We start from the raw sequence: 14,952 nt of genomic DNA on the forward strand, positions 1-14,952 counted from the left end.
GGGGGCCATGTCCTGTCCGAGCTTTGGGCGGAAACCCGTCTCGGCGGCTGGCCGATCCACAATTGGTTGGGGGGCGCTGAACGCGGTCAGACGGTCTGCGAATTCTACCTGACGGCGGAGCATCAGGGCCCTGTACGTTTCGTCCCTCTAGCCCCAGCCATTTTCCCATGTTCGGTTGATCAGCAGGGACTATTCATCCCTCAAGGCGGACTCCCCCTCCTCGAGAAGGGTCGGACGTATGGGGAGAACTGGCAGAGCGGGGACCTCCTTCGCGGCCATCCGGCTTTCACAGTGTGACTCATCAGCCGAGCCATCCCGCCTCGTCCAAGGTCTCTTCCCGATGTTGACCTCTTCGGCGCCAACATCCGGGCCTCTTTTCCCAAAGCCTCGGCTAGCCGCTGCGCCCACCTCCAAGTCAATCACTGTGCGCTGGGCGGGGGCGGAGACTGCAGCCTGCTCCACGGCTTGAATGGGGACCGCGGCCAAGGCTCCCCCACCGGGACGAGGCTCCGCCCTGGACGCCTCCTTGTTGAGACTGGGCTCCAGACCCGTCGCCCCGCTGTTCTTCTTGGCCGCCCTGTCCTTGAGGAGCTGCCTCATTTTGCTGGCAGGGGTTGACATATCAGAGTCTCCTGTAAGAGCACAGAAAAGGAAGTTAGGATGGAAAACCAAACAAAAACAAAAAACACACGTCAAAGCTAATGATGACCCAGGACGAACCCTCATCTATGCCTCGGGCGCGACTCAACTCCTCTAAAGCAAATGAATGGACTCGATCCCCCATGTCGTTCGGGTTCAGGAAACCCCCGTACTAAAGGAACCCGGATAAGAACATGAGGACCTCCGAGCCTACGGGGACGGGAATGGAATGTCTCATCTTCCCATCGACCCCGAACGCGGGGCCCGGAGGTACTAGCCTATCCCTAGCTAAGTCTCCGACTTGGGGAGCATAAGTTAAGATTAAAGGGGAGTTACCTCACCCTAATACGCTAGCCCTGAGAGTCCCAATGTTTGGTAGGGCGTCTTCGAAGAGCTCCTCTAGCTCCCCTGAAGTGGCCGCCTCTGCCAGGGCCTGGTCCTTCTTGCATTGGGCCGCGTCGACTCGCACCGCTCTCTCCACACTGGCAATGTGGTCCAGGGCCAACTGCTCCCGGACGTCGACGTTCTTATCGCAGGCGATGCCCCGAAGGGGCGGGATGACGATGGTTTGGGTGGTCGCAAGCATCCCGACCAATCGGAGGTTGGACGTGTTGACGTAGTCGCCCACGAACAGCTCGTCCACACTCAGTTTCGAGTAATACCTCTTCCTTTCCATGATGAACTCGGTGAGGGGAGTTTGAGCGAAAGGCCCTGCCACCCGGAAGATATGATAAGAAACGACGAAAAAGAATAAAAAATAAAAAAGGGGGGATCGGGAAAATACTTACCCACTCGCTGGAAGTCCAGCAGCAGGGTGGGGTTCTTCTCCACAAGGAACCCGGACGTCATGAACCAGTAATGCCTGACATCCGGGGGGTGCCTCCAGGAGCTGGTAGGAGCGGGATAGCCACTCCGCGGCTTCAGTCTATAAAAGCCATCCAGGGTCTTGTCCTTGACGTTGACCTGCGGCTCCAGCTTGTAGAAGTATAGGATCTCTACAGGGGTGGGCTCCAGGATCTCCTTCGCGATACAAAACATTCGCCATCCAGCGAGTAGCCAGTACGCTTGAGGCAGAAGCTGGAATGGCGCAATTCCTACGTACGTCAAGAACCGCACGAAATAGTCGTGAAGCGGGAGCGTGGCCCCCGCGCTGATGTGGTCGGCGCTCCAGGCCTCGAAGCCTTCCACGGACGTGTGCGCCTGCTCTTCAATCCTGGCCATGCGATTGTGAAATAGTCCAGGAGTTGATTCGATGCCCAGACGCTACTCCAGGAGCAGCATCATCCGGTAATTCCGGAATAGGTTGGGCACCACGTCCATTTCCCACCTGTTGCCCGTGGGTGTCTGGGACCCAGGAATGACGACAGGAGCCCTATTGACCTCTTCTTCGGAATGGAGTGTCACGCCCGTTGCCATGGTTAACGATCTGGGAACAAAGAAAGAAAGCCGAGCAGTCAGTACCTAAACCCAAGAAAGTCGGTTAAGGTATGGGGGGTCTCCTAAGGACTGCTTGGAGCCCCTTCGGATTAGGTCCGAGATCACCGAAGAGCCATGGGACCTTGATCGGGAAAGAAGAAACTACTAAGACCCACCCTCTGTCCGAGAAGCATCTGGATACAAAGCAACCCGAACCTGGCGGCCTTTCTAACAACTCCTAAATGTAATGCCTAAACGTGCAAATTAAAAGAACAGCATAAGTTCATATAGTCGTCGAGAGGGTCAAGAGGACTTACTGTGAGTTGTTGGCCGTAGAAGGTGGTGGTTATCCGACTGTAAGGACGGTAAAACTTCGTTCTTGAAATGGTGTAGCCGGTTCAAGAGTTTGTCGAAAGGACAGGCCCAAGACGCGTCTTCAGGCAGAAGGGCAGACGTTGGGGTTCTAGGGAACAGGCAGCGGCGCAGAGGCAGCAGAAGGTGGTGTATGCCGTTGGCGATGTCGGACATGCAAGGCTTGAGCATAGCTTTTCGGTTCTTAAACTAGTTCGAAAGTGTAAAAATGTCATATTGGCTTTCGTGGGGTATTTATAATAGCCCCAAACTTTGGCCTCTGATCCAATGGACAGGTGTCTCCCGATCGGACGGTCAGGAGTTGCGCAGGGATATTTATGAGCACCCTCAGATTGGATCCTCGCCATCTCGGATCTAACGGCCCAGGAGGGGCGGATGCCAAAGGTCGCCCCATCCTATGGTCCACCTCATCCCAAGGGTATTAATGATGGACCCCCGTGCAGATGGGACGCTTCGTGACTTGTGCTGACACACTAGCCTAGGCCTAGCGACCCTTGAGAGGGCTAGACGACCTTTCAAGACCTGTGCAGCAATCGCAGGGTGACACGTGTACCCTTGCCACGAAGCGGGACAAAGGTAAACGTCCCCAGACAGGGGTAAACGGTCCGGGCCCAGCATACGGCCAGTACCACTGCCTGCTGTCACGGATCCACAATCCTAAGCAGGAACTGGGGAGGCAACTGTGCGAGCATCCTGGGGGCAAGGCAAGCCTTCTCTTGGCTGGTCTAGGCAAAGGCTTGGAGGGTAAATGTTATCCCCATTTCCTGCGTGGACTCGGATCATTCGTCCAGGCCCATGGTCAGGGGCTGTTCGAAATATGGGCCCGGCCCAAGGCCTCTTGGTACGGGAATGTCCAAGGGGGGCACAGGCCCAGGTGCAATTTTGGGACCACAAGGAGGTCTGGGACAGTCATCCGGGACAGTCGTTCGGGAGAGGTGCAGACAGTTTGAACCCCCACGACATACACGTCCTGGTCCCGGACCCTGGTAATGGTCCGGGCCTGTGGTAAATGGAGAGGGACAAAGGTAAATGAACCCGGATCACATCGTCCCCAGTTGGTGGGACCAAGCATCTAGGACCCTGAAGCCGCCCCACTCCGCGTGGGTGTTGTCCCTACTTTTCACCTGCGGAAAAGGTCACCTCGGGATTGCACGCCGTTGTTTCAGATCTGCGCTACCAAGTACTCTGACTGGTCTTGTCTCCTGAATCTGCCTCGTAACTCGAAGTGTCCAGACCAAAAGCACCGTTTTGTCGGGCGAAATATAGCTCTTGGGGCAACTTATTGGGCCTTAACTGGTCTGGAATTCATGTATGTTTTATTTTTTATATTAGGCTTCCACTAGAGAGGCCAAGAATATCCATATCTCTGATGGGTCCGGGTCATACCCGGCCCAGACCCAGTGTTCCCATGAGCCTATAAATACAGGCAATAGAACACTGGAAAGGGGGATCTCTCTTCAACTAATATACAGTTACTCTGTAAAAACATAGAGAGAAACTCCATTGTAAAAGGCTTTCCAAGCTCTAATACTACTGACTCGTGGACTAAGGCTCATTAACGCCCCAACTACGTAAAAATCCTGTGTTAATCTTCTGCTTTTCTTACCATTATCCCCCTAATAATATTTATTAATATAGTTGCCGAAAAACTCGGTAAACAGTAAATTATTCAAAAAAATTTAAAATTGGTAGAGTGTCTACCATAATTACAATGTATGTAATCATATAAAAAAAATTGAATTATAACTATTTAAGTGTGAATTACAATGTGTATATTAATACTCATCTTTTTAGGAGAATGCTTGAAAAATCTCATTATTAATGTATTTTTATAGTCCTACTTTTCAATTAATATACCAAATTCTTTCTTCATTTCAGTTTTTGAAAAAGTATTTAACAAAAAGCCTATAACTTTCATATTTATATACAAATTATATCACTTGCTCTAATTTTATATTTGTCTCGGAATCTTGCACAAGCGATTTCCCTTCCTTGAAGTGGACTTTCTCACCAAGTTGGCTCATGAAGGTGTCATTCCTCCTCAAATAGTGGACCTAAGTTTTGGATATAAAAGTATAAAACAATATCTAAACAACACAACAGGTACGACAACTATGATAATTATTGTGGAAATCTTGAATTTAAATAATATAATTAAAAGCAAAAATAAATTTGATATAACTCAATAACAAAAACATCACCTAGCTAGTTTTAGAGAAATATAACATTGAAAATGATTGCAATCAAAACTAACATAAAATGTATATAATTTTAGGGGAATTCTCCTATAGGAGCTTCACATTAAGTCCTATCAGTAGGGCTCTCAGTGTTCTCGATTTATGAACAGTTTTCAGCGCGATTTTTTTTATGACCGTGTATATTATATCTATTTAGAGCATCTTATAAATTTTTAGAAAATTTCGAATAATTTACAGTATCGAAAACTAAGTTCAAATATGTTGTTGCACACGCGACTAATTTTTTTATGCACGTGGAAAACAACATAGTCATAAAAAGATTTACAGGATGCTCTAAATAGCTAAAATATATACGATCATAAAATAATATCGCTTCGAAAACTGTTCACGGATCGAGAACACTGAGAGCCCCACTGGTAGGACTTAATGTGAAACCCCTATAGAAGAATTATCCTATAATTTTATACAAGTGAAGGAAAAAAAGGGAGAAGAGATTACATAATTTATGTAAATTATTACAAGGATAGGAGGTAGAAGATGAATATCTCAATGCTTAAACAAGGTTCAAAATTTTTGTCCTAAAAATTATTTCCTCCATCATAAGAATATTTTGGCAATACTCTCTAAAAATCCTTTTAAGAATTTATCAAGTCTTCTCTTATATTCAGTATAGTATTATAAAGATGGGCATGTCATCGCAATTGTGTTTTAAGTGAGCAAAATAATCTCTATATATAGAGTTTGAGATCACCAATTGATTTTCAAATTCAATACCAATGATAAATTGGGTACTTATAGAATTAAAAAAATGATTTGGTGGTTACTTGAGGCGTTACAACATTCAAGACGTCAAAAAGATGCTTCAAAATCGAAACTGTCAAGTTATTGATTTGTATCCCCAAGTATAAAACGTCTCAAATCTTCTCATATGCAATTTGTAATATACAAACACTTATAACTTATAACACCTATAAAACATCGATTACGCATGAAAATCAATTCAAGAGTGCGTAACTTCTTTTACATATTGATTATGGAGATATTTTAGGAGTTACAAATTAGTGACCATATTTGTAACTTCATTTTTTATGTGACAAATTGACAAAATGATATTTTGTCATCCCCACTTTTTTTGTTACAGCCCAAGTAGAATTGGTGTCAGAATTTGTATTACCTATTTCTTTTATTATAACAATATTAATGAATAAAATAAGCCTTTAAACGTAATTTTTATGTATACTTAAGTTTTATCTCTTAGAATTAATCAAATATTTAATGTATTAAAGGTTCCATTCGATCTAATATATTATTTTTCTGAGTTTTTTTGTTTTATAATATGGCTTGTTTTTTCTATTTTGTAATATATATGCAACAAAAAGAAAAAATTACAACCAACCGTACATATTTTCTTTATGTTTTGGAATACTTGATCCTACTAATTCATATTATTTCTAGCTGTTATATTATTTTATATAAATAATACAATGTTGATTAAATGAGTGTGACAAATAAAATGGGATGTGAAAAATATCATTTTGTCAGTTTGTAACATACAAAGAGGTGTTACAAATATAGTTACTAATTTGTAACTCCCTGAATATCTCTATAATCAATATGTAAAAGAAGTTAGATACTCTTGATTTGATTTTCATGTGGTATAATGTTTTATAGATGATAGCTATATTATTTTAACATCCAATAAATGTTTGGATGTTACAAATTTTATGTGATAAGATTTGAGACGTTTTGGCAACTTGTAACCAAAGTTGTTACAAGTTGAAGTGTACAATTTCTCATTGTATTCTTTATAGTCCCTCGACTTCTTTAACTCTCCAATGCTTCTCAGATGTCGATTGGCCTAGTTCCTCGGACAACCGCAAGAGCACCAACAATTATTGTTGCTTTCTTGGTAACAATCTTGTTTCATGACCTAGCAGTGTGTCTCTCGTTCAAGTGTAGAATTCGAATATCATGGTAACAATCTTTTTTTTTTGTTTTTTTTTTGTAAGAGCTGATACTTGAGCAAGCTAATGTTGGAAATACCAACCCTGAACTGATGTTATTTCCCAGTAATTTAAACCTGACAGAAACAAGCTCGGTACTACCGGTTCTTGAAGCAAGATCGCTTAATGATATTGACTTGGCTTTTAAGCAACTTCATGAGGGAGCAGATGTTGAGGAAGTCATTCTTCCTAGTGTAATTGAGGAACAGCAAATCCTGGAAAATATTAATTTGGAAGTCGTTGAAGCTCGATCTTTGGATGATATTCACATGGCTTTGAAGCAAGTCTCCGAAAGTAGTTCTTATGAGCTTTCAACACCCACCCTTGCACTCTGAGAATACATCAGCTGAAGTTGGAGTAAATGAAGCGAGTTCCCTTGAAACCACTTCTAATTTGCAAGTCGCTGAAGCTCGATCTTTGGACGATGTTCACATGGCTTTGAAGCAAGTCTCTGAAAGTAGTTCTGATGAGCTTCCAACACCCTTGCACGCCGAGAATAAATCAGCTGAAGTGGGAGTACATGAAGTGAGTTCTTCCGCCGAAGTGGAATCAGACAACATAGCATCTGGCGTCAACTGCTTCTGATGAACCAAAACATGAATCCTCAATTGCTTCTGATGAACCAAACCATGGCTCCAACATCTTAATGGATAATCCAAAGGCAATCACGGACGACAGTAAAGATAAGCCAAGTCCTCATAAAGCAAAGTCTGGTTCCAGTTCCAGCTCCAGCTCTAGCTCAAGCTCGAGCTCGAGCTCAAGTGGTTCTCAGTGAGAACAAAAGTGGTCAAACGATTTTACAGCCTCAATTTTTTTTATTTTTTATATCTTTTTGGTGGTTTTCTTTCATAGTTATGGGTTTCATTTGGTCTCGTTTTTTTTATCTTGGTAGTGTGGTTTTCTTTGGTATTTTTTGATTGATCAATATCTTCTTCAAGAATGAGTTTTGGTTTGATTTCTTGAAGTTTGACAATGTGAGGGTGAGCTGTTCAGTTTTATTGAGAAAAATGTTTATAGTTGTTGATATTGAATTTTTTTTGGATGTAGATGTTGAGATTTTGATCTTTTGTAAGACTTGTGTTCTGCAAATATTGTTTCTTCTCATTTCCTTTCTTTTTTCCTTAACTCAAAAGTAATAGATTCTTGTATTGGATCATTAGATTGCTTGACGAAACTGGTTATAATACAATTATGTGGGAACAATAATTTCTTGACCAGTTTTGTTGTCATCTCATAGGCCAATTTGGACTCTATTTTTTGTAAGAGTAATGATATATGCACATAAAATATGCAGCCAAACATTACACATTAAAATATGATATATGCACCCAAATATGCACCTAGAAAGCCTAACATTTTTTTATTTAGCACACTTTATTAAGCATAAAAACTCAAATTTCCCTTTTATAATATGTTTTTTTTTTCTATTTTGTAATATATATGCATCAAAAAGAAAAAATTACAACCAACCGTACATAATTTCTTTATGTTTTGGAATACTTGATCTTACTAATTCATATTGTTTCTAGTTGTTATATTATTTTATATAAATAATAGGATGTTGATTAAATAAGTGTGACAAATAAAATGGGTGTCAGTTTGTAACCTATAAAAAGAAATTACAAATAAAGTTATTAATTTGTAACTCCCAAAATATCTCCATAATCAATAAGTTACATATTGGTAACAATCTTGTTTCATGGCCTTCGTCCAAACAGGGTGTTATCTCTGTTCAAGTGTAGAATTCGAATATCATGGTGTTTCAAATGCTGCTGCTAAATTAATGTGGCTTGAAACTCTGCTATCTCCTCAACTCTGCTAAATTGTGATAACATCTCCGCAACTCATATGGCAGCCAATCTCCTCTTTTCCATGCTTGAACGAAACATATCGAGATCGATTTTTATTTTGTTCGTGATCGTTTTCTCAGCAGCTTTTCCAGATTAAATATACTCCGACATTAGCAGCTTGTGCATATCATATCATGACAAAGCCTCTGCCCACTCAACATTTTGTTAGCTTACGCACCAAACTCACAAACTGACAGTTCCTCACTGCCATGTGTGTTTGCGGGGGAATGATAAGCAAAATTAAATAGTGTATTTATTTGTTTTAATTTCTTGTAATACTATATATATAAATATATATATTATTGATTCGTTACAAGTTGTTACAATTAGCCGGGTGGTCCTGCTCTCAGGATAACTTTCTCGGTACATATTACAGGTATTTGTGTATTACTCTATATATACAACTTGTCCCAGCTATGGCACTATTATCTCTACCATTTCTTTATGACCTCAACTAATTAGCAAGTTGCATTCAATTATTATTATGATAGTTTTTGCAGGACAACTTGAGTTTCTTGGCCAAAGGAAAACTCCAAACAGACCTATAGAAGTTGAATGAATCGTTGACAAAGTTTTAATCATATATGACCCAGTGTGGGTCATGTGGGACTGGGATTTGAATTAATTACGAAGTGTGGGAAAACATTTCTATCCCATATTTTTACGAAGAAAATTGTTATTATTTGTTATTTGTTATTTTAAAATGTTCAATACTATATAAGTTAATATTTTATGATTAATTAGCGATAATTATTAAATTCAAACAAGCAGTATTCTCACTTCTTGTGGTGTTAAACAACAATAATACTTCTTAATAATTTTCTATGGAAAATTAATCAATTAATCTATACTAATTAGCAAGTTGAATTTAATTATAAATTCCTATTGGAAAATTCATATGAGCTGGCGCAGCTAGTAGGGTTGTGGCGTTTTTAATTCACACTTGGTAACATTTTGAATTGCCACATTGTTGTTATTGGTGCTACCTGTCGTTTTGTATGGATTTTGTCATTCAAATTCTGTTTCTCAAATATTTTGTTGTTTTCAGTCACGTGGGTTTTGAAAAGTTGGGTGGGGCCAAGCCAAATGACAAGTTTTGGATTACTTTTTTTCTTTACTTTATTTGTTAAACTAAAATTTAGAAAAGAGTGTCTTTTAAATAATGGGCAAATATTACAATTGATTGATAAATAATATTTTAATTTAAAATAATAATGGTTCATTATTGGCGGCCATGTTTTATAATTAGATTATTTGCACGCTTCTTAGATTATTTTCTTCCAAAGAAATGCATCAATTGTCCACTTTTTTGTTATCTTTATTTAAAAAAAAAAATTAAATTGTTATCTATTAATTATTTTTGTGTATATTATTTGAGGCCAGTGTTTAATGTGATGTACTAACTCAATAAATAAACAAAAATATTTTCAGGAACATAATAGCATTGTAAAAGTTTTTAAATGATAAAAACATTCATAAACATGTTTATTATATTTTTGAAACAACATTTACATATTTATTTATTGTATTTTTTCTTGACAAAATGTATTTATTGTACATAAAAAAAATAATGTTGAGCTGAAGTGTAATAGAATTCACATAGTAATATTAAAAAAAAAAAAGGAAAGCAGCTTTATCAGTATAAGTAGACATATATAACTGAATTCTTAATGATTACTACTCATATATCATTACTTTAATATTAATTATTAGAGTAAAATCAATAATTTATATTTATAGTTGTTAATTAATATTTCTAAAAATAAAATTTGATTTTTTTCAAATTTTTTTGAAAGGATTACTTGTTGAAAAAAATGTATTTATTATAAAAATATAATATTGTAAAATTTTTATTTTCAAATACATGTCAATTTCTAAATATAGCTAGTATCTCTCATTAATTGGAAACAATATTAATTATGACAAAAAAAAAATAACTAAATTCGAAATCAATATAGAAAAAAATATTCACTTGCTAATAACTTACTGTACATCATAATAATTATTAGTACTCATATATAAATAAATAGTAACTATTAAAAAAATATTCTCATGTATATTAAACAACAATTTTAATTAATAAAGAATAATATTAAAATCAAATCATTGACTCCACTGCCAAAACTGTGCGCACATCATCTTTCAATACAATGAAAACGCCAATATGGTAATGATTTTTTGTGCAACTGCACATAAGAAATTCCCAATTATTATACAATAGTTTTTGTACGACAACTTAAGTTTCTTGGTACCACAGGAAAACCCCAAACAGACCTTTAGAAGTTCAATGAATCATTGACAAAGTTTTAATCATATATGATATGACCCAGTGTGGGTCCTGTGGAACTGCAACATTTCAATCCAAAAATTATCTACGCACTTACAAAATTAAAATTTATAAAAGACAATTAGATATAAACATAAATAAATTGAAATTAAAAAAAATTATGTACATAATGTTAAAATTGTATACTTATAAAAAGTAAAGTACATATAGTTTCTCCCATACCTCTCATATTTTTTTGCATCCAAATAATTATAATCTTAATTCTTTATATTATTACATACATTGTAGTTATAATATACATATTCCTAATTTTTGTTAAATTCTAAATAATTTATAATATCAAGATCAAAGTTCAAATATTTTACATTCATTCATGTATAAAAAAACAGACATATGTTAAATATAATATTTGAACTTTGTTTTCAGAATTATAAATTATTTCAAATTTTTTAAAATTTAATAAGATGCCTATGTACACAATCATATAAAAACAAAATTAAAATTATAACTATCTCGACACTAAAAATACAAAGAGTGTTCCAGTACTCTCTTATTGTATATAATTTTTTTTATTAAAAATTATAAACTAATTAATATATAATATAGGGATGTTTGCTAAAAAATTAGATTTTTTTTAGTAATTTGTTAACATTTAATGATATATATGTCAATTTATTGAGACGACACTTTTAGTAATAATTAATTAATTAAAAAAAACGTGAGGAGAAAAAAAATAGAAGTGTTATTAGTAATACCTTTAGTTTTTTTTTTTTTTGTGAAAGGAATCATATTTTAAATGTTATTATGCATTCAGTACAATACTAAAACACGTATCAAATATAGCATTATTTGTGCCAAATTTAGTCATATTTGACAACTGAATTAAAAATGGTCTCATATATGAGGCATTTTAGAGATAAAATATTTACAATAATCCACTTCTACTATATAAGAATGCAAAACATATAAGACTTTATTTATACTTTCACATTGAAAATAGTACATTTGAATAATTCAAAGGATCAATTAAACCTATAAAGTGATATATATTTTGGCCATTTCCTATAATTTCTCATATTTATATGTACTCATGAAACAGTTATTTAAAACAATATAAGAAATGTAGTTACATAAATTCTCATAGAGGATAGAGACAATAATAACAAAGCTTCCAATAAATGAAAAACGTTGTCTATTGACCAAAAAAAAAAAGCACAAACGATTCTTAGAAAGAAAGTCTTTTTTTTTTCTTTCTAAATTTTCTTTTTGATAACATAATGATCAATACTAATTAAATCCCAAGAACTTGATATATACTCGTGAAACAATTGTTTAAAACAATATAAGAAATATAGTTACATAAATTCTCATAAGTTAGAGAGAATGGAAACGAAGCTTCCAATAAATGGAAAAACAAAGGCACAAACAATTCTAAGAAAAAACTGAGAAAAGTAAAACATAAAAATAGGACTCAAATGGAAAAACCCCATCACGATCAATATACGAAAGAATTAATCACCAACAGAAAATTTTAACAGAGGTTTAGAAGTAGAAGAGTTAGCTGAAGTTGTTGAAGCAGTGGTGGAGCTGCCTGTAACAACGGAAGATGAAGAATAGGAATCAAGAGAGCTAATACTGAAGGCAGGCATATAATACATTGGCACTGGCAACGTGGGCGGCAGATTAGGCAATGCAGCTTCAAAGTTAAGAGCACTCATCACTTGCTTTATCGATGGCCGACATGTTGGATCAGGATGGCAGCACCACAGCCCAACAATCATCACACACTCCATCTCCCGAACGTTGTATTCCACACTAACAAGTCCCTTGTCAACCGCCTCTAAAAGTTGGCCTCTTCCATAGAGTTCCCACACCCACTCCACCAGCCTCACTTTCTTTGGATCTTCTGGGTTTGGCACAATTGACTTCCTGCCACAGCAGATTTCTAGTGCAACCACGCCAAAGCTATAAACATCAGATTCCTTGCTAGCCTTGCCCGTAGTGACACACTCCGGGGCCAGGTAACCTCTTGTTCCAGCTAACACAGTTGTGTCTAGGCCCCTTTCATGGTCGACAAGCCTTGCCAGCCCAAAGTCTCCTAGTTTGGCATTGAAGTGTAAATCCAACATGATATTACTTGACTTAATATCTCTATGCACCACACATTGTTCCCATTCTTCGTGAAGGTACAAAAGAGATGAGGCCAAACCAAGGGCTATTTTATGCCTTGTTTCCCATGGTAGAATGCTCTCCCCACCGAATATGTGTTTGTCAAGGCTTCCGTTTGGTAAATATTCGTAGACAAGAAGGAACTCATCTCCTCTGTGGCACCAACCAATAAGTTGAACTAAATTTCTATGTCTTAAACGACTTATAATTTTGACCTCAGAAATGTACTCTTTCTTCCCCTGTGTTGATCCTTCAGACACCTTCTTAACCGCGATTTCAGTGTTTGATTCGCTCAAGACGCCCTTGTAGACACCTCCAAAGCCTCCCTCTCCAAGCTTCCCATATTGGGAAAAGTTGTTTGTTGCCTGGCTTAGTTCGCGGTAAGTAAACCTCTTGGGCCCAGCCCCTCTCTCGAATTCTCCATCGATGGAAACATCATAATTTTCGTCCTCATCTTCTGCTTCCCTGCCAACTCTCTTTCTCCACAACATGAACCATACCAAACCTACTCCACAACATAGAATCCCCAAACCCACACCCAAACCCAAACCAATCCTCCATACATTTTGGCCCTTAGTAGTTTCCGAGGTTGGTTTAAGAGTTTCGGGGCTCGGGCCAGGAGCTTCTGCGACTGCGTTAGTGCTAATATCCCAGGTTGAGTTGAATGACCAAGACAAAACTTTATGTATTTGAACCGACGAGCCGGTAGCTGCAGAGAAACCAACTCTCACCACTTCTCCCAAGGGTGTCAAATCTACAACACTCGAAAGACTAATGGTTTCACCAGTATCATCACCATCATAACTTAGAAACACACTTAGATTTTGTGAAGCAGAGTTGTAATTTACCTGAGCATTTGCCACTCTAGATCCATTACTCATGCTAGTTTTCGTTGTGACATTTGTTGTTGAGATAATGGAATTAACATTGATCCCAACATGACTTTTAGGGGTACGGGGGTCAGGATCCCAAAAATTCTCAAAAGTATCGAACTCCACTGCGACAAAAGGATTAGTACTGCTCGAATCATTCCAAGATTCGGGGCTTATCAGTCCAAGGTATCCGCCAGATGAACTGACTGGGATGTTTGACTCGAACGGCGCAATGAAGAACGCTAAGCCATCACCATTATTAGATGTGTTGAGTCCATCAATGATAAATTTGAAATGAGTAGAGAAGTTTGTAACTACTTTTGTTTTGGGATCCCAAAGCTGGACCTCCTTTTTGTACGATGCTCGACCATAACTAGAATTAAGCATACCATCGGCTTGATTTTTTGTGAGCTGTAGAGCCCCGCCGGCTCTGAAGGCGTCCTCTTCAAATCTAATGTCGATGTCATCATTTTGAGGGAAACTGGAGAAGTTGAAGTAAAGTGAAGAGCTTTTTTCGAGTAGGAAGAAGAAGGTAAGAGTGATTAGCTTGACCAGAACCATAAAATTATATGAGCTAAGAACGTACTCCATTGTTGTTAGATATGGATCGATACAGAACAGAGTATTAGTATATATTATATGAGATATCTTACAGTAAAGTCTTCGTCGATGACAGTGAATTGGTCTAACTAAGATAGCTATCTTCCAAGAAAGTCTTTCATTTTTTTTCTCCCATACATACTAATAATGAAATGCAACTTGCTAGTTTGGTCTAAGATCTTAAGCGCCAATTAATTTAATAATGAGGGTTGTTATTTTGGCAGGTGCCCGTACATGACGTGAATGTTTATAATTGGTTAGCAAACTATTTATAGTATGATATTTTTTTTTTAATAGTGGGCAACAAGTAATTATTTTTAATTATCTTGTGATGCTCTTCATATTAAAAGGTCTCCCTGCCACATTATTTGATTTTGCTAATATTATTACTAAATTTAATCAAAATTAATATAAAAACCATATGAGATAAGTTCTAATCCTACATATATTAAAAGAGCGAATGAGGTTACTGTACTCTCTAAACGTAAACCAAAACTCCCGTTTAGTTAGTGTATACTAGCTTTTCTTACAAACCATAAATCAATT

The 14,952-nt window shown here is 37.6% G+C and overlaps 1 protein-coding gene across 1 annotated transcript; it reads right to left on the reverse strand.

Moving 5' to 3' along the window:
• Positions 1-12,077: 12,077 nt before the first annotated feature.
• Positions 12,078-14,521, reverse strand: LOC133794118 (L-type lectin-domain containing receptor kinase IX.1-like). Its single transcript, XM_062231316.1, has one exon. It carries the CDS (start codon positions 14,395-14,397, stop codon positions 12,277-12,279), a length of 2,121 nt encoding a protein of 706 aa, XP_062087300.1. The 5' UTR covers positions 14,398-14,521; the 3' UTR covers positions 12,078-12,276.
• Between the last annotated feature and the right edge of the window lie 431 nt (positions 14,522-14,952).

The sequence above is a fragment of the Humulus lupulus genome, chromosome 8 (genome assembly GCF_963169125.1).
Source record: "Humulus lupulus chromosome 8, drHumLupu1.1, whole genome shotgun sequence".
In the NCBI taxonomy this organism is placed as follows: domain Eukaryota; kingdom Viridiplantae; phylum Streptophyta; class Magnoliopsida; order Rosales; family Cannabaceae; genus Humulus; species Humulus lupulus.